This window comes from Dendropsophus ebraccatus, chromosome 10 (assembly GCF_027789765.1).
Source record: "Dendropsophus ebraccatus isolate aDenEbr1 chromosome 10, aDenEbr1.pat, whole genome shotgun sequence".
NCBI classification, from domain to species: domain Eukaryota; kingdom Metazoa; phylum Chordata; class Amphibia; order Anura; family Hylidae; genus Dendropsophus; species Dendropsophus ebraccatus.
In genome coordinates, this window is record NC_091463.1 from 49,448,777 (window position 1) to 49,468,785 (window position 20,009).

At 49.1% G+C, this 20,009-nt stretch overlaps 1 protein-coding gene across 1 annotated transcript; it reads right to left on the reverse strand.

Moving 5' to 3' along the window:
* Positions 1-732: 732 nt before the first annotated feature.
* Positions 733-8,446, reverse strand: LOC138802883 (ankyrin repeat and SOCS box protein 12-like). The gene is made up of 3 exons (XM_069986602.1): positions 8,140-8,446; positions 5,669-6,435; positions 733-933 (listed from the first exon to the last, which is right to left on the reverse strand). The coding sequence occupies exons 2-3, from the start codon at positions 6,426-6,428 to the stop codon at positions 797-799; spliced, it is 897 nt and encodes a 298-aa protein (XP_069842703.1). The 5' UTR covers positions 6,429-6,435; positions 8,140-8,446; the 3' UTR covers positions 733-796.
* Positions 8,447-20,009: the final 11,563 nt, after the last annotated feature.

Here is a 20,009-nt window from a genome sequence, read left to right on the forward strand (position 1 = left end):
GAAAAGGTACTGTACAATATATATTGGCTTTTAAATCAGCACATATTTTGGGATGCAAAAAGCCAATAATATGTCCCCTATTTTGTTAGGGGGGCCCAGACATTTTGGTTGTATGGGGCCCCAAAATTCCTAATGGTGGCCCTGGCTACGGGCCAAGAATTACACTGCTAACAGAACAGAAACGGCGCTGAGCAGGAAAATAAGAGACATACCTTTCTCCTTGTGCACAATAAGGGTCTGCCAACAGGTTAGATATGTCTAACCTGCTGATAGATCCCCTTTAATTTCAGCAGCATATATTGTGATCAGTTTATCATCTGGGTTCCCTCTAACAACAAGGGGCTTATACATTTGCATGGGGAAAATATTATTTACTTGAGACTAGGCAACCTATCATGGTAAAAAACTGTGTCAAATAAAATATTTATTAGATGGATGTCCAATAGGAATAAAGACAAACCCAAAGATGTAGGCGGGTAACATACTTTATGTGGAAGTGGAGGGGTCTGATAGGTGATGAGTGATCCTATACTTCAAAGAAAGTCTGCAAACACAGGAGAGACCGACATTCTGTCTATACACTAAAACATAGGGTTTGAGTGGTGACCACACAACCCTGCTGCTCTAATGATAGGGCCTAATATGTATGGCTGCAGGGACAAAGTACACTGCAGGAAGAATGTTGGTTAGTTAGCATTGCATGTAAGAAAAAATCCAGAGTACGTCATCAAATAATGTTGATTTCATCTATTTCTGTCCATGTATTTATTATCATCTCTGGTAGTCGCCTTTAGCATTAGTCACTTTGGTGCTGTAAGTATCTCACTATGCTCGGCGGGATCTTCAGCTGATTAATAAGACGTAACCTTCCCATTTGGTTTAGCCTTCTTCTTATGGTTACACGACACTGGGACATTAGAGATCTTGGATATTCTGCAAAGCAATATACATATATTAACCAGTGTTTGATACATTTGTTATTTCTGGAATTGTTCTGTTGCCTCTGATCTGGCCTCTATAAGAGAGGTTTCACTCAAATGGCAGCTTTTGTTTTTATTCAGTTTTTAGAGCCAAAGCCAGAAGTCAAAAGGCAAATATTTATTGTTTAAGGGTGCGTTCACATACATCCTTCGTATCTGCGCATTACTTTTTCTGCCTGAGATGGACACAACTGCTGTGTGCCGCTATATAGTGGAGCTCTTATCTGTGCATTCATAATAATGAGTAAAATCCCCAATACACCTATCCTCCTAGTAATTCTCCCCCCCCCCCCCCCCCCCCAATAAATCGTATTCCTCTTGTAGGTTATCCTTTTGTAGTAAGCTCCCTTTGTAGTTAAAAGGAGTAGACCCTTGATCAAAATAAAATAAAAGAAAGGCAAGGGGGGTGCGGGAACTTAAAGGGGTAGTGTGGCGCCCCCCAAAACACCAAAACATAGACATACACAGAAAACATACTATCCCACGGGTGATGATCGCCGTTCGATTTTCCCGACTGCCGCATCCCTGCCATCTTCGGCCACCGTCCTCACTTCCAGTCCTGGTGCACTGAATGGGAGAGAAAAAGCTGCTGGTGCACATGCGCACTAGCAGCCTTTTAATTGGCTGGAGCACATCACATGGCTTCCAGCAAGCTCAGCCAATGAGGGCTGGAAGCCATGTGATGCACTCCAGCCAATGAAAAGGCTGCTAGTGCGCATGTGCACCAGTAGCCTTTTCTCTCCCATTCACTGCTGTGGAAGACAGCAAAGAGGAAGGAGAACAGGACCGTCCCCTGCTGTGACAGCATTGAACCAAGATGGTGCCCTGGAGAAGAGGACAGGGTCGACAGTGTTTTGGGGGAACGGGGCCAGACAGCTTATTAACACACATTACAAAGTTATATAACTTTGTAATGTGTGTTAATTAAGCAGAAAAAGAAAAACGCTGCACTACCCCTTTAATAAACAAATTACACTTACTTAGGCTGGGTTCACACTGCGTTTTCAGCATCCGTTTAACGGATCCGTTTTTTTTAACGGTCAAAAAAGTAGTGTCAACATTACTTTATTGTGCGTCAAAAAAAACGCATCCGTTTTGATCCGTTTTTTTTTTTATAATAGAAGTCAATGGAAAAACGGATCAAAAACGGATGCACACAAATGCATCAGTTTTTTGCAATCCGTTTTTTGCAAAAAACTGATCCGTTAAACAGATGCTGAAAACGCAGTGTGAACCTAGCCTTATCCTCATGCCCCCTAGCACTGCCCCAAGGTCCAGTTGACAGCCGCCGGCCCTTCTGCAGCTTTCCCAGCTGCAACGTCATGTACCTGGTTGAGCAACTGCTCACTCAGCCAATCAATGACTAGGATGGGACACTGCCCCATACACTAACTAGCCAAGCGGGCAATTGATAAGCCGGGACGTGATGTTGCAGCAAGAAGAACCGTGTACTTGATGTACCCGGATAACAGACATAAATGACAGCTGGTGGCCGTCAGCAGGAATTAGGAGAGGCAAAACGGAGGCATGATGACTGGTAAGTATACATTGTTTATTAAGTATGCGCACCCCCCTGCCAATCTTGCTTTTTTTTTATTGTCACGAGACTTCCTCCCCTGTAGGCTGCTTGCTTTGTCAGTCTACTGTCTTTAATAATAAGGGCCCATTATGAGCTATTTTGGTTAAACACATGGGTGCAGGAGCAGAGTGGGGTGGGCCTGGTAGTGTCTTTCTGCTTAACCCTGTATGTACTGCAGTGAGTAAGTGACACAAAGTTCACTTACATGCTGGAACACCCAGAAATCTCCTTTTGTTCTGCTCTTTAACCCTTTCGGTATTGCAGCATGTAAGTGAACTTTGTGTCACTTACACACTGCATTACATTTAACACTGCACTGCCTTAAAACATAGGGTTAACCAGAAGGGCTTCCATACTATTGTCCTCCACAATAGCTGGCACAAGATCCCACATTTTTCTTTTCTTCTGAAAACCAAATTTGTGATTTGTGAATTAATTTGATTAACCGCTAAGCCATACCTGGATTCATAATGACTAGTCCCATCTAGCCATGTGCTTAATTTCACCACTGTTTTTCTGCTGACAGGTCCACTTTAAGCACAAGGATCTATAAGATGTCTTTGGGTACTTAGAAAGGCACTAGGCTTTCCCTTGCACAGTGTCCCCTGCACTGCACAGCCTAGTAAATTGCTGGCTATAGAAAGCTGTATAATGCAGGAGGAAAACAGCTCTCACACACAAGTGTATACCGCACATGCGGTATGTAGTGGGTATTTTAGTGGCACATGCTGTATGTAGTGGGAATTTTAGTGGCACATGCTGTATGTAGTGGGAATTTTAGTGGCACATGCGGTATGTAGTGGATATTTTAGTTGAACATGCGGTATGTAGTAAATATTTTAGTGGAACATTCGGTATTTAGTGATTATTTTATTGGCACATGTGGTATGTAGTGGATATGCTGGTGGCACATGGAGTATGTAGTGGATATATTAGTGGCACATGCAGTATATAGTGGGTATGTTTGTGGCACACAAGATATGTAGTGGATATGTTAGTGGCACACGTGGTATTTAGTTGCTATGTTAGTGGCACATTCGGTTCGTGTCCATTGTGTGAATCGAGTGTCTTCTATATGAACGTATTTTTGCAAGGTGAGTAATGGTACTGTAATTAATTTTTAGTTAGTTATGTAAAGGCTGGTAATATACTTTTTGTGATACATTTTTCAGCTTCATGGTGAAAATGCAAAATGCTGTGGGTATTGTATGGTGTAGGTGTTTATTTCCTATTAACATGCCTATTGAAGGAGCATGCTGCATTTTGAAAAAAAAAATTTGAAATTAAAAATTGCTGAAAAAAATCACTACTCGTAAAAAAACATTAAAGAGGGGATCTGGCATTTAAAAAGTTTTTATTGTGCTTATTCTAAACATAACAAACATCTTATCCTCACCTTTCCACACTCCCCGGTGGCCTCCTTTGACGCCTCCAGGTCTCCCGCTGAATGCCTGCCTTTGCCACTTCCAAGATAAACTGGTCTCTGCAGTGATAGCACGCTCATCCAATCACTGGCTGTGGAGAACTCCTGTCTAAGTCAGTGATTGGCTAAGCGGCTGTCACCACTGAGAAGAGTCTGTCCTGGAAGTGTCAGCACCAGCATTCAGCAGGGCACCTGGAGGACGACACTGGGGGAGCATGAAAAGGTAAAGTAAGGATAAGATGTTTATTATGTTTTATATAAGGGCAGCACAATATCAAGTTCTTAAGTGCCAGATAACCCCTTTAAAGGGGTACTCCGACGGGGGGGCTTTTTTCCGATCTGGCCGGGGAGGAGGAGGCTGAGGGCAACGACGTCCACTCACCTCCCCGCTTCCAGCGGTGGGTCCCTATTGTGGCGCTCTGGCGGGATCCCACCTCCGGCAATGACTGGCTGAGCGGACTTGAAACGTCACGTCTCGAGCCCGTGTCAGAGACCAGGAAGCGGCCAGGCAGCGGGGACCGGAGCACCACAATACGGGACACACCGCTGGAACAGGGGAGGTGAGTGGACGTTGTTGCCCTCAGCCACCTCCTCCCCGGCCAGATCGGAAAAAAGCCCCTCCGCCAGAGTACCCCTTTAAATATGTTTATGATAAACCAGACAGCAAGCGGGCGTCTGTGCCCTCCAATGCCAGGGCTGAATTTTTGACCCAGTCTGGACCTGATGTGAACTATAGTAGAGAAAATCACTTCACACTTAAAGGAGAAGTCCGGCCAAAATAATTTTTTTATATGTTATTACTTATGGAAAGTTATACAATTTTCTAATGTACATTAATTATGGGAAATGCTCATATACTGCTATTTCCCTTAATTTAGTGTATCAGGAAGTGTTAGAATTCTCTCAGATCCAGTGACGTCACAACGAATGGTGTAATTCCTATGGAGTGTCTAGCGGAGTCAGCGCCTGGCCGGATAGTGAGGAGCGGCACGGGCGGGTGGGAGTCAGCGGCACGATAGTTAGTTTGAAGCCGGGAGGAGGAGGGGGAGCAGAGAAGGAGGGGGCATGAAAAGCAGCCCCTATGTGAGCGGCGGCGGCGATGTGATAGGCATAGCACAGGTACTACTCCCCCATTATCTGCAGATAATGGGGGAGTAGTACTTTGTATATGTGCCCAGCACCGAGCAGGGAGGGAGGGGGGAGGTAGATGGCACTTCTCTCCCTCCCTGCTCGGTGCCCTGTAAATGTATTCATTGAATACATTTATGGGATACTTTGGGGAGCAAGGACACTTGCTCCCCAAAGTATTCCATAAATGTATTCATGAAGTCACAAAAGTACAGTACATAACATTACATTCACATACACTGTAATTCCTATGGAGTGTCCAGCAGGGGCGCACTATATATAGAAGTCAATGGTACTTATTGACTTCTGTATAGAGAGCACCCCTTGCTGGACACTCCATAGGAATTACACCATTCGTCGTGACGACACTGGATCTGAGAGAATTCTAACACTTCCTGATACACTAAATTAAGAGAAATAGCAGTATATGAGCATTTTCCATAATTAATGTACATTAGAAAATTGTATAACTTTCCATAAGTAATAACATATAAAAAAATAATTTGGGCCGGACTTTTCCTTTAAGACGATGAATGTGTTATATTAAAAACAGCTTACCTATTTCTCTCTCTAGAAGCTGCAAGTAGTGTGCATTCGCCAATGACCGGTGTTTATGCAAGATGTCTAGACAAAATTGCGCGCCAAAATCAATGAGAAGCTTTATAAACTCTGGGTCACAGCCGCGCTTCAGACATATCTCTAGCACAGATTTCGGATGCTGCATCCTCTTTAAGATGTCCTGGTCTGTACAGTTGTAATTGGGTTCAGCTCCATAAAGAAGAAGAGTTCTGAAGCATTCCAAACGGCCATATGCTGCAGCAAGGTACAAGGGTCCAGTACAGTTGTTTGTAAATAGAATTCTCATTGGCTTGGTAAATGGCCTGGTATTAGCATCTGCACCGTACTCCAGAAGTTCTTTCAAAATTTCGACATGTCCCTCCCTAGTTGCTGTCAGCACTGGTGTACAGTTATTGTAGGCGCTGCCACAAGGGTTGGCACCAGCTTTTAATAATTCTCTCACACAGTCTAAGTGCCCACCACTCACAGCTGTAAAGAGAGGAGTCTGCGCTTTCACATCCAAGCAATCGACTTCTGCTCCATTGGCTAGAAGTACCTTCAAACACTCCAGATGGCCGCGGGAAGCCGCCAGGCGGAGAAGGCTTACTGGGATGCCCCATCCACTTCTGCTCTCAATATATTCCTTATATTTGTCCTGGGACAGTAACCAGGATAAGTGTTGGGGTTTGTCCATTGCCACTGCCATGTGGAGCTCATAGCTGTCTGCACAGTCGTCTTCATTTCCTCTGTGCTTCAACATAAAGAACCTGCAGGATTTAAGTGATACTCAGTAGCATGGCAAACACATTAAAGGGGTGCTCCAGCGTGGGGGCACTTTTTTGGGGGTCCCGCATCACGGCGCTCCGGTTCCCGGCCGCTTCCGGGTGTCTGACGCCGCCCGAGACGCTACGTCTCAGGGCCGCTCAGCCACTCAGTTTGAAGTCCGCTCGGATCCCGTCTCCTTCAATGAGTGGCTAAGCGGCTCTGAGACGTAGCGTCTCGGGCGACGTCAAGACACCAGGAAGCGGCCGGGAACCGGGCACCGGAGCGCCGTGATGCGGGACCTGCCGCTGGAACCGGGGAGGTAAGTGGACGTCTTTTATTTCAGCCACCTCCTCCCCGGTCAACAAAAAAAGTGCCCCCATGCTGGATAACCCCTTTAAAAAGGCTAAAATATGATGTATACTATATTAAAGGCTACGTACGATAATGCAACCATAGCGTGGATTTGTCCCAATGTACAGTATCTAAAAAGAAAAGTACAGACAACAAAGAAATCCCGCAGTCACATAGGGGGAGATTTATCAAACATGGTGTAAAGATAAACTGGCTCAGTTGCCCCAAGCAACCAATCAGATTCCACCTTTCATTTTCCAAAGAGTCTGTGAGGAATGTAAGGTGGAATCTGCCAGTTTCACTTTACACCATGTTTGAAAAATCTCCCCCATGGTGTATAGCTGTGGGCATCATGCTTTAGTACAGAAGGAGCTGATCCAAAGTTGTGTAGGAAAAAAGCCAGTCTAAGGGAATGTGCACACTACAAGATCCCAGAGGATCACTTGCCGAGGATTTCGTAGCTCGTCCCCGCTCTTGGTCACATGCATCTCTGCTGATCCCATAGGCTTCATTCTATGGTTTGCCAGATTTTGCGGAATCTGGCAAACCATAGAATGAAGCCTATGGGGGAGATATATCAAAGGGTGTAAAATTTAGACTGGTGCAAACTGCCCACAGCAACCAATCACAGCTCCTCTTTCCTTTCACCAGAGCTGGAAGCTGAGCTGTGATTGGTTGCTGTGGGCAGTTTGCACCAGTCTAAATTTTACACCCTTTGATAAATCTCCCCCTGTATGACCGGCGGAGATGCACCAGTGAGGGCAAGCTGCGGAATCCGCGGCAGGTGATCTGCTGGGACTCTGTAGTGTGGACATACTCTTACTTGTCTTTTATTTATTTACATTCCTGCTTTTTCAAGGAGTCCAATGGGCGGTCCCTCTCAGTGACTGACAACCTTTCCTGTATCCCTATTCATACAGAAATTGATGTTGATCACCAATAGGACTGACCAGTGAGCTGTGCATAGAAGGAGTCCATATACAAACGTCCTATAGAAAACCTTGTTGCACCATCAGCAGGACGCAGGTGATGATCACAGAATCTGTGCGGCCGGGAGTTACTACCCATACCCCACTGGCAGAATACAGACCATAGACAGCCCCTGTATTCTCTCTGCACTGGCTTAGCTATTCATGTAGAAGTATACTAGTAATACACTATTTATTTTAAACAATTCAGGTTAGAGGCGCTCACTGTCTACAATGGATGATGCTGTGGTATACAGTCAGTATGGGAGCTGACAGGTCCTCCTTATGTCGGGATCCACCAGCCAGCATTTACTAAGACAATATCAAACCTAACTAAAAAGCACAAATCCCATTTAATGTGAGATCTTCTTGTAGTGATTTCCATACCTTTTACTGTCTGCAGCAGCAACACCCTGACTTCTTCCTGGTCCCAGCTATGACTGACAGCAATAGGAAGCAATCAGCAAGCAGGAAGGGCGTGCAGTGAGCCAGGACTACAGCTGGCTGCTTCCTGCCCTCACCAGCCCTGCTCTATCCGGTATACAGCAGCGCTGCCATGACGACTGTCGCCAGTAGATGGCGCGGTTTACAACAATTTACAGCGCTGTTCTGTAGAGAAGACCCAATGTACTGGTATGGGCTTTGTGCTGCGGAGGGGACTGAAAAAACGAATAGGAACAATGACTTCCATCAGCTGCAGGGCTGTTCACACTATCTTCACTTTAACCCGAATGCTATAAAATGGAATTGATTATCAGGTGTCTGATGTCCTTCGTATTAGTTTGCATATCATAGAAATAGGTTGCTATAGGACCTGTTCACACTTAGCATTACTGCGGCAAAAATAGATGCAGCACAACAACAATGGCAGGTGACCATTTCTAGAATGTTTTCCATAGAAATCCATCACCACAGTACTTAATGATAGAAACATAACCTGCAACAGATATGAGTCTGCAATAGATAGAAAGCCTGCAAACATAAGGTTATGTTGTGGTAAAAACATTGGTGGAGATTTATCAAACATGGTGTAAAGTGAAACTGTCTCAGTTGTCCCTAGCAACCAATCAGATTCCACCTTTCATTTTCCAAAGAGTCTGTGAGGAATGAAGGGTGGAATCTGGTTGCTAGGGGCAACTGAGCCAGTTTCACTTTACACCATGTTTGATAAATCTCCTTCACTGAGTTTTCCACCCAAGAGATAAAAAAATGAAATACTCCCTAGCTGGTCTTACTCACCAAGTCTTCATTTTTAGCCATCCCTGACTTTCTAGCTACCGTTCCTGGGTTACAAGTTTTTCTAAAAGCCTCTCTATACTCAAGATGGCGCCAGCCGGGAAACTACATTTCCCATCATGCAGTGCTTCTCCCTGATTGGTCCGTTTGTACCTGCCCCCTTAGTTTTCTTTACTGCCCACTTCTGGTCATTACTACCTTAGAGCAGTGATTTTCAACCTTTTTTGAGCCACGGCACACTTTTTATACTTAAAAAATCCTGGGGCACACCATCAACCAAAATGGCACAAAATGACACTAAAACAGTATATATTATACATAAAGTTAATAATATAGATTCTAAATGTATTTATACTCACTCAGTGTGAAACCTGGGCCTGTTTTCTTCTCCCCCCTGTGCTTCTCTTCTGTGCTTCTCTCCACCATACTTCTCCCCCCTACTTCTCTCCTGTGCTTCTCTCCACCATACTTCTCTCCCCTGCTTCTCCCCTGTGCTTCTCTCCACTAGGGATGCACGATGCACCGAAATATCGATACTACTATCGATATTTCGGGCAAAAAAACGATTCGGTACCAGGATTTCCTGGTATCGATACTTTATATTAAGCTGCCTAATAACGCAGCTTAACATAAAGTATAGAGCAGAGAACACAGCCGGCGGCTAGCAGAGCGCCGGCCATGTTCTCTGTGTGCCGCCCCCTGCCCCCTGCCGTCACTTCCTCCTCCTCTGCCCGCCCCTTCCTCCGCTCACTGCAGGGAGAAGTTATAGCCGGCACACAGCGATCGCATGTGCCGGCTATATAACTGTGCAGAAGCCGCTGTCACAACTGACAGCGGCATCTGACCCATCCTGAGCCTCTTCAGAAGCACTGGGGGTCGGCTACTATGTGTAAACAGACCCCCGCTGCTAATGACCCGCAGCCCGTCACACCGCAGCCTCCTGTACCTCCTGGAATGCAGCCGGTGTGAGGAGCTGCGTCTAGGGCTGCACTTAGTGTGAGGTTGGTGAGACTGACTGATGCCGGCTCGCCCTCCGTCCATCCGCGGCGCTGTTCCTATGCATATTCATGTGTGCACACTCTCGGTGGCTGCGCTTCCTGACCGGCCTGAGTGTGCACACATGAATATGCACGGAGGAACGGAGGCCTGACAGCTGGGAGCTTCCCGGAGCTGAGGGGAGGGGGGATTTGTAAAGGGAGCTTATTTAAGGTGGAACAGACAGCCTGAATCTTGGCCAGCAGCAAAGGTTAATCTTCCTGCTGGCCGAGGTTCAGGTTGTCTGTTCCACCTTAAACTCCCTTTACAAATCCCCCCTCCCCTCTGCTTTGACAAGCCTCATGCTTTGAGTGGTACCGCAGTGAGAGTAGGGGATGTGTGCAGACATTGCAAACATCCCTGCCCTCTGGTGTGCCCCCCACATTCCTGCCCTCTGGTGTACCCCCCCCCCACACATTCCTGCCCTCTGGTGTGCCCCCCCCATCCCTGCCCTCTGGTGTGCCCCCCACATCCCTGCCCTCTGGTGTGCCCCCCCCCCCCACATTCCTGCCCTCTGGTGTGCCCCCCCCCCACATTCCTGCCCTCTGGTGTGCCCCCCCCCACATTCCTGCCCTCTGGTGTGCCCCCCCCCCCACATCCCTGCCCTCTGGTGTGCCCCCCCCCCACATTCCTGCCCTCTGGTGTGCCCCCCCCCACATCCCTGCCCTCTAGTGTGCCCCTAACATTCCTGCCCTTACACCCCTGCCCTCTGACAGAAACTGACCTGCCAGGCAGAGTAACCCTCTCTTGTCTGTCCAGACCTGGCAGCCTTCACCAGCTCCCTGCAGTGTGGGGGTTGTAGTCTGTACCCAGTGGCGGATTAAATGTACCCTGGGCTGTTCACCCAACCTGGATCCCCCCCCGTCAATCCGCCCACTACTGCCCCCCCCCCCATGCTGTCCCCAATAAACACAATGTTTGGTCCCTTGCTGCACAGAGGATGTCAGGAGAGGAGGGGGCTGATCTTATAGGGGAGGTCACAGCAGCACAGAGGATGTCAGGAGAGGAGGGGGCTGATCTTATAGGGGAGGTCACAGCAGCACAGAGGATGTCAGGAGAGGAGGGGGCTGATCTTATAGGGGAGGTCACAGCAGCACAGCAGCACAGAGAATGTCAGGAGATGAGGGGGCTGATCTTATAGGGAGGTCACAGCAGCACAGAGGATGTCAGGGGAGGAGGGGGCTGATCTTATAGGAGAGGTTGCAGGGTCCCAGCAGCACAGAGGATGTCAGGAAAGGAGGGGGCTGATCTTATAGGAGAGGTCACAGCAGCACAGAGGATGTCAGGAGATGAGGGTGCTGATCTTATAGGGGAGGTCACAGCAGCACAGAGGATGTCAGGAGAGGAGTGTGCTGATCGATAGGGGAGGTCACAGCAGCACAGAGGATGTCAGGAGAGGAGTGTGCTGATCGATAGAGGAGGTCACAGCAGCACAGAGGATGTCAGGAGAGGAGGGGTCTGATCTTATAGGGGAGGTCACAGCGTCCCAGCAGCACAGAGGATGTCAGGAGAGGAGGGTGCTGATCTATAGGGGAGGTCACAGCAGCACAGAGGATGTCAGGAGAGGAAGGAGTGTGCTGATCTTATGAGAGGTCACAGCAGCACAGAGGATGTCAGGAAAAGAGTTTGCTGATCTATAGAGGAGGTCACAGCAGCACAGAGGATGTCAGGAGAGGAGTGTGCTGATCTATGGGGAGGTCACAGCAGCACAGAGGATGTCAGGAGAGGAGTGTGCTGATCTATAGGGGACATCACAACAGCACAGAGGATGTCAGGAGAGGAGTGTGCTGATCTATGGGGAGGTCACAGCAGCACAGAGGATGTCAGGAGAGGAGGGGGCTGATCTTATAAGGGGGGGGGGGTTGTATTTTTTTTCGAGGTATCGAACTGGTATTGAGTATCGAACTAAAAAATCAAGTATTGGTATCGAACTCAAAATTCTGGTATCGTGACATCACTACTCTCCACTATACTTTTCCCCCTGCTTCTCTCCTGTGTTTCTCTCCCCCATGCTTCTCTCCTGTTCTTCTCTCCACCATACTTCTCTCCCCTGCTTCTCTCCTGTGCTTCTCTCCACCATGCTTCTCCCCCCTGCTTCTCTCCCCCATGCTTCTCTCCTTTGCTTCGCTCCCCAATGCTTCTCCCCTGCTTCTCTCCTGTGCTTCTCTCCCCATGCTTCTCTCCTGTGCTTCTCTCCACCATGCTTCTCCACCATACTTCTCCCCCCTGCTTCTCTCCTGTGCTTCTCTCCCCCATACTTCTCTCCACCATACTTCTCCCCCCTGCTTCTCTCCTGTGCTTCTCTCCCCCATGCTTCTCTCCACCATACTTCTCCCCCCTGCTTCTCTCCTGTGCTTCTCTCCACCATACTTCTCCCCCCCTGCTTCTCTCCTGTGCTTCTCTCCACCATACTTCTCCCCCCTGCTTCTCTCCCCCATGCTTCTCTCCTGTGCTTCTCTCCCCCATGCTTCTCTCCACCATACTTCTGCCCCCTGCTTCTCTCCTGTGCTTCTCTCCCCCATGCTTCTCTCCTGTGCTTCTCTTCCCCATGCTTCTCTCCTGTGCTTCTCTCCACCATGCTTCTCCCCCCTGCTTCTCTCCTGTGCTTCTCTCCCCCATGCTTCTCTCCTGTACTTCTCTCCACCATACTTCTTTCCCCCCTGCTTCTCTCCGCTGTTTCTCTCCCCCCCTTCCTCCTCACCTCCTCCGAGATGGTCGCCGTTGCTGTCCGCCCCACCTACTGTACTGTAGGGCCCGGACGTGCTCCTCCAATCAGCAGAGACCGGGAGCGTGGTGCGCTGCGGCGCAACCACGCAACCGCCCACTTTATAATCCGCCACTGATCGCTGCGCATTGCCGGGGAACAAAACACAGGGGCACCATAGCTTGGGGAACTTTCCCCGCGGCACACCCGACCATGTGTCGCGGCACACTGGTTGAAAATCACTGCCTTAGAGTATGTGCTTGCCCCCTTATTAGGGTGAGCAATCATGTGGGAAGGGAGACAGAGAGTGGTATACAATGATCAACGGCAGCACCAGGGGGAACCAAGGAGGCGGAGAGGAAAGGGGAGAGAAGGGGGCCACACACAGTGATCTGCTGGTGGTGGTGGGGTTTCGGGGGGTCTTGCGGATCAGCGGAGGTAGAGAAGGAGACAGAGAGTGCCCATACAGTGATCCTCAGCGATGGTGGTCAGGTGTCCTTCGTCACTCCAGTGGGCAGGGTTATAATCGCTAACCCAGCCCATTGAAGAGAGGGGGAACACTTGATCCCAGACACGGAAGGTGGGGGCCAGCTGGAAGGAGCATGTCAGAGGGGACGCCATCTAGCTCATTTTTTGCATCCAGATGGTTGAGTTGGCAGAAAAAGCGTCAAAAAGGCATAGAACACATAATTACTTGTTTTGATCAATATGTGAAGCTATGGATGGGGTATTACATAATGTAAAAAAGATTTTGGTTGGAATACCCCTTTAATACAATGAACAAGGCGCTGTGCACTGCATGTGAAAAGGGAAGGAAAAAGATCTGCTTGTTGCAGCTGCCCCCCTCCTACTTGGAAATGTCTGAAGTTGTGCTGCCCGCCTTCCCCAGAGAGAAGCAAGTACTACAATGAGAACTCTGCAAGGCTTCTGACTAAATAACCCAGAAGAGGCATTAAAGGGATAGTTCAGCCCTAGCAATGACGGGGCATTAGGAATAAAGGTTAAGAAATCATGGTCAGAACAGTTGTAATATGGGTCAGCATGATAAAGCAGTAACATTCTAAAACAACTCAGATCTTGATACATTGCTGAGAAGTACAAAGGGTTATGTGGCTGGGGATGCAGTAAGAATCAGCATTTGCTCCATACTCCAACAGTCTAAGGAATCTGGCATTACCTACGCATATTGTTGAAGGGTTACATCTACCCACTATATTCAGATTGACGCTAGTTTTTAATGCATTGATACATTCAGAATGTCTTTGATTCATAGCAACATAAAGACAAGTAAGCAGCATGTACCTATGAGTCTTCTTCATAAGTTTCATGGCTTTCTGGTTGGACTTTATCTTATGTAGTTTTTCTGGTTTACTTGCAATGATAGCATCCTAAGCTTCATCTTGCGGCACATTCTCCTTTCTAGATTTAAAAATACTTAACATGGTGACTCTGTATCATGGCAGAATGTGTGTGACCAAATATTAAATCTGTAAAATACAGAATAGCATGTTACGTGAGCCCTGTAGATCAAAGCTTGGTTGCCTTTATTCAGAATCTTTACAGGATAGGGCCATGTTCCAATTATGTATAACACCGGCCATTCCGTGACCCGGCCAGGTGACGGAATGGCCGATGTCACAAAAGATCATCCCCAAATGATCTTTACCGCCACTGAATTTGGATGCGGGCGCATCCGTGCGCCCTCTCATCCGAGCTCCCCGCTGCTCACAATCTATTGTGTGAAATGACAGGGTTTTCTGTGGATGCTATTCAATGAATAACGGCCGCAGAAAACTGATATGTCAGTTTCTCGCAGCTCCGCTAGGCATCCCGGCCAGAGTGTATACTAAACACTCTGCCCGGGATTCCCTCAGCCTGCAGCACTATGTAAGTACCGTAGCAATCACAGCCGTGATCAACAACGGCCGTGATCACTACGGTACTTACGTAGTGTGAACATAGCCTAATAGAGTCTCTGTCCAAGTGATTTCCTGTGTGTTTATCCTGGTCTGTAATTGCTGAAAAGAGTTCATGTCACAGTCATGTAACAGAAGTCAGATGGGAGGCAAGGGCCTGGGCTGAAGAGAGAGGAGCAGCTGCTGTACACGCATCTAAGATTTCTGTGGAATGAAATTCATAAAATATCTAGGATATTTTCTTGTAGACTAAAAAGGCTAGGAGGGTAAATCTCATTTAAACCATTCATTCACAATAGGTGCAAATGTGCTGCGGATCCGCACCATCAAATCCGCTGCGATGCGGTACGTGTTAGGCTACCCTAAGAAGTATTTGTATGCTCCTTATTCAACACCCCTTACTCTGGCTTCATTTCATCGGTACACAGTGTCACCTAGGAGGGGCTTCATGGCAGTTGGGCCCCATCTACCGGTTGGGGAGAGAGCCAAACTGCCGAGAAGCACCGCCATGTCAAGTCAATTCTTTGGAGAGCGGAGGCTTGGAATTCCACCTGATTTATTCATTGAACATACATATAGCAGAAAGAAGACACAGACAGGTGTTACACAGGCATATATTGAATGTTCAGCATCTAAGCATGTGGGTGGTGCGGAGAACCACATATAGTGTGCGGGGGGTGACAGTATCACTATCACTAAAGTACGTCAATCCCAAACTTGCTTAACGTTAAACCCCTAATGGCCAAAACGTTTTGGCTCATCTTTTTCTATAATAGCGCCACATCCGATCAGAATTAAGACAGTGACACTAAATCTGACTGACAATGTCTAGAAGTTCTTCCTGATAGGTACAGTCAGCTCTGTCAGTGTGCCATGCAGCCAGGGACCATGATGCCACATGCAGCGTCTGTCACATCTGGTCAACACAGAGCACACTGCAGGGCAGGGCCAAACAAGGGTAACATTGTGGGTGGCAGTGAGTTAGCGGACTCTCATTTTAGTTAAAGAAACACTCCAGCTTTAAACTTTTTTTTTCCCTCCCAGCATAAAGCTGGCAATAAACAGAAAAGGTTGGTCTGTGTATAAAACTGAAGTAAAGTAATGTTGGGCTAGAACAGGGATGGGGAACCATTGTCCCTCCAGCTGTTGCAAAACTACAATTCCCATCATGCCTGGACAGCCAAAGATGAGAATGTAATGATCAATTCGTGATGAGAATTGTAGTTTTTCCTGGGATAGAGTAAAACAGTGAGTATGAGGCCTTTGAGAAATACCTGTTGGCTAGTGACAGTGGGAAACATAAGTGATGCCTGTCTGTGAGAGACAGGGATCATGTTTTTCTAAGCCTGCACAACCACTTTAATGTAAGAATTAGGGTTTAAGTAACTTGGTTGCAAGGGTTAAAAGACTGTGTGTATACAGTGAGCCTCTGGAGTGGATGTCTAGAGTCAGGGTCAGAGGTAGACACAGTGGCGGATTAAATGTACCCTGGGCCCCGGGCTGTCCACCCAACCTGGCCCCCCCCCCCCCCAGCCACCCCAGCAGGCTGTGTGGGGTATATAAGAATACATAGGTCTGAGGGGGATCAGTATATAGAAGTGACCCCAGAACATCACTAATAGGGGATAGGGGGGATGTTTTTGTTCTATCCCCTATTAGTGATGTTCTGGGGTCACTTCCCTGCACTGAGCCCCCACAGATCTATGTATTCTTACATGCCACAAAGAATCCAGTGTATGATGCACCTAGGACCAAACTACAACAGCTACATGCACTACAACTCCCAGCATGTACTGACAGTCTGCAGCCCTCATAATATGCTGGGAGTTGTAGTGCCTGCAGTTGTAGTTGGGTTCTAGTTTAAAAGTTTTCGCTAGTGTACTGTAGTGACCCCGGGGCTGTGTCAGTACACTACCGCAAACAAAACACTGACCCATTTAGACCCCAATGGTACACAGGCTCTGCACACTATAGGGCTGGGTTCACACTATGTATATTTCAGGCAGTATTTGGTCCTCATGTCAGGTCCTCATAGCAACCAAAACCAGGAGTGGATGGAAAACACAAAGGATCTGTTGACACAATGTTGTAATTGAGTGGATGGCCGTCATATAACAGTAAATAACGTCCATTATTTCAATATAACAGCCATTGTTTTAAAATAACAGCAAATATTTGCCATTAAATGGCGGCCATCCACTCAATTACAACATTGTGTGAACAGAGCCTTTCTGTGTTTTCTATCCATTCCTGGTTTTGGTTGCTATGAGGACCACAATACTGACTGAAATATACTGTGTGTGAGCCCAGCCTATAAGTGATTACAGTGCAGTTACTAATGACTCACAGGTGACGTCTTCTCCGATTGCCGTCGCTCACTTTTTCCTTTCCTCTCTATTTGGCGCAGCATCATGAAGACTTCTCCGGCCCCAACTCAACTGCAGGCGGGGAGCTGGGGGTGACTGGGGAAGGGAGGCAGCTGGGGCGACAGGGGGAGAAGCTGGGGCAAATGAGGCCGGGGAGGGGGGGGGGGAAGCTGGGAAGGCAGGGAAGCAGCAGGGGGTGAACATGATGGGGGTAGCAGCAGGGGGAGAAGATGATGGGGGTAGCAGCAGGGGGAAAAGATGATGGGGGTGGCAGCGGGAGGAGAAGATGATGAAGGGTAGCAGCAGGAGGAGAAGATGATGAAGGGTAGCAGCAGGGGGAAAAGATGATGGGGGTAGCAGCAGGGGGAGAAGATGATGGGGGTGGCAGCAGGAGGAGAAGATGATGAAGGGTAGCAGCAGGGGGAGAAGATGATGAAGGGTAGCAGCAGGGGGAGAAGATGATGGGGGTGGCAGCAGATGATGAAGGGTAGCAGCAGGGGGAGAAGATGATGGGGGTGGCAGCAGGGGGAGAAGATGATGGGGGTGGCAGCAGGGGGAGAAGATGATGGGGTGGCAGCAGGGGGAGAAGATGATGGGGGTAGCAGCAGGAGTAGAAGATGATGGGGGTGGCAGCAGGGGGAGAAGATGATGGGGGTGGCAGCAGGGGGAGAAGATGATGGGGGTGGCAGCAGGGGGAGAAGATGATGGGGTTAGCAGCAGGGGGAGAAGATGATGGGGGTAGCAGCAGGGGGAGAAGATGATGGGGGTAGCAGCAGGGGGAGAAGATGATGGGGGTAGCAGCAGGGGGAGAAGATGATGGGGGTGGCAGCAGGGGGAGAAGATGATGGGGGTATCAGCAGGGGGAGAAGATGATGGGGGTGGCAGCAGGGGGAGAAGATGATGGGGGTGGCAGCAGGGGGAGATAATGGGGGTATCAGCAGGGGGAGAAGATGATGGGGGTAGCAGCAGGGGGAGAAGATGATGGGGGTGGCAGCAGGGGGAGAAGATGATGGGGGTATCAGCAGGGGGAGAAGATGATGGGGGTGGCAGCAGGGGGAGAAGATGATGGGGGTGGCAGCAGGGGGAGATAATGGGGGGATCAGCAGGGGGAGAAGATGATGGGGGTAGCAGCAGGGGGAGAAGATGATGGGGGTGGCAGCAGGGGGAGAAGATGATGGGGGTAGCAGCAGGGGGAGAAGATGATGGGGGGTGGCAGCAGGGGGAGATGATGGGGGTAGCAGCAGGGGGAGAAGATGATGGGGGTGGCAGCAGGGGGAGATAATGGGGGTATCAGCAGGGGGAGAAGATGATGTGGGTGGCAGCAGGGGGAGAAGATGATGGGGGTAGCAGCAGGGGGAAAAGATGATGGGGGTATCAGCAGGGGGAGAAGATGATGGGGGTAGCAGCAGGGGGAGAAGATGATGGGGGTGGCAGCAGGGGGAGATGATGGGGGTAGCAGCAGGGGGAGAAGATGATGGGGGTGGCAGCAGGGGGAGAAGATGATGGGGGTGGCAGCAGGGGGAGAAAATGGGGGTATCAGCAGGGGGAGAAGATGATGGGGGTAGCAGCAGGGGGAGAAGATGATGGGGGTGGCAGCAGGGGGAGAAGATGATGGGGGTAGCAGCAGGGGGAGAAGATGATGGGGGTGGCAGCAGGGGGAGATGATGGGGGTAGCAGCAGGGGGAGAAGATGATGGGGGTGGCAGCAGGGGGAGATAATGGGGGTATCAGCAGGGGGAGAAGATGATGTGGGTGGCAGCAGGGGGAGAAGATGATGGGGGTAGCAGCAGGGGGAAAAGATGATGGGGGTATCAGCAGGGGGAGAAGATGATGGGGGTAGCAGCAGGGGGAGAAGATGATGGGGGTGGCAGCAGGGGGAGATGATGGGGGTAGCAGCAGGGGGAGAAGATGATGGGGGTAGCAGCAGGGGGAGAAGATTATGGGGGTAGCAGCAGGGGGAGAAGATGGGGCGGCATGGAGAGCAGCTAAGGGGCAAGGGGTACAGCCGGGTGGCAGGGGGTATATTCGGGCGGCAGGGAGCCAGGGTGAGCTTCCGGCAGAGAGAGCAGGCCGGAAGCTCACAGTGCAGCCCCGCGGTGCCCGAACTTCTCTGCTTGGCGGCGCGCAGGATGTGACGTCATCACGCCGCCAGGAGAGAAGTACGGGCACCGCAAAGACGGCAAGGAGAGAGGGGGCGGTGCCGCGGCGGACTCCGACGACAGCGCGCCACAGCAGAACATCACTCGGGGGCCCATTGGGCCCCGAAAGTGATGTGCTGCTGGCGCTGCTATGCAAGATCTTAATGTGGGCGGCGCGGGCCCCCCCGGAGCCTTGGGCCCCGGGCGGCCGCCCAAACCGCCCACATTATAATCCGCCATTGGGTAGACACCTTAGTTTAATCCAAGCCATACTACAACCTCTAGGATAACTGTGTAAGAAGTGCATGAACTTTATATGTCTGTTCCTGTAACCAACAAGCATAAGTGCTTCTTGCAAGTAAAACCTTTACTTAGACCAGCAATGCAAACAAACTGTATGTGCATTTCTTGCTGGACCATCTTCTCCAGCAAGGTATCAGCCTTTATGGGCTAACAACCCCACACCTCCTGCTTCCATTTTAAGGGTGGGTTCACATTGAGGAATTCTCGCGGATAAACTCCGTGGAATTACGCCGACTGTATGCGCTCACGGACGCGCGCCTTTCCGCCGGCTCCATAGACAACATTCTATGGGCCGGCTGATTCCGCATTCCGCCGAAAGAAGGAGTTTAACCGCAAGAATTCCTCAATGTGAACCCACCCTAAGCTAGAATACATGTCAAGTTCTGGAATGTGCTTCCTCTCCCTAATTCTCAATAGATATACAAGTTAAGGCCTCTTTACATTTACATAGACATGTAATAAAAGTGTTTATTGACACAATAGTTTTACAATTTAGAAATGGGCCATCCTTTGAGATTCTAGCCCTTTTCTAGAAATGTTTCAGCATTCAGAGCACCGAT

Bases quoted from the DNA above. Each gene is read 5' to 3' on its own strand.
- LOC138802883 (XM_069986602.1), bottom strand. From the start codon at position 6,428: ATGTTGAAGCACAGAGGAAATGAAGACGACTGTGCAGACAGCTATGAG. The intron at 934-5,668 runs GTAAGCTGTTTT...ATTGCTTTGCAG, and splicing joins GCTTCTAGAGAGAGAAATAG to AATATCCAAGATCTCTAATG.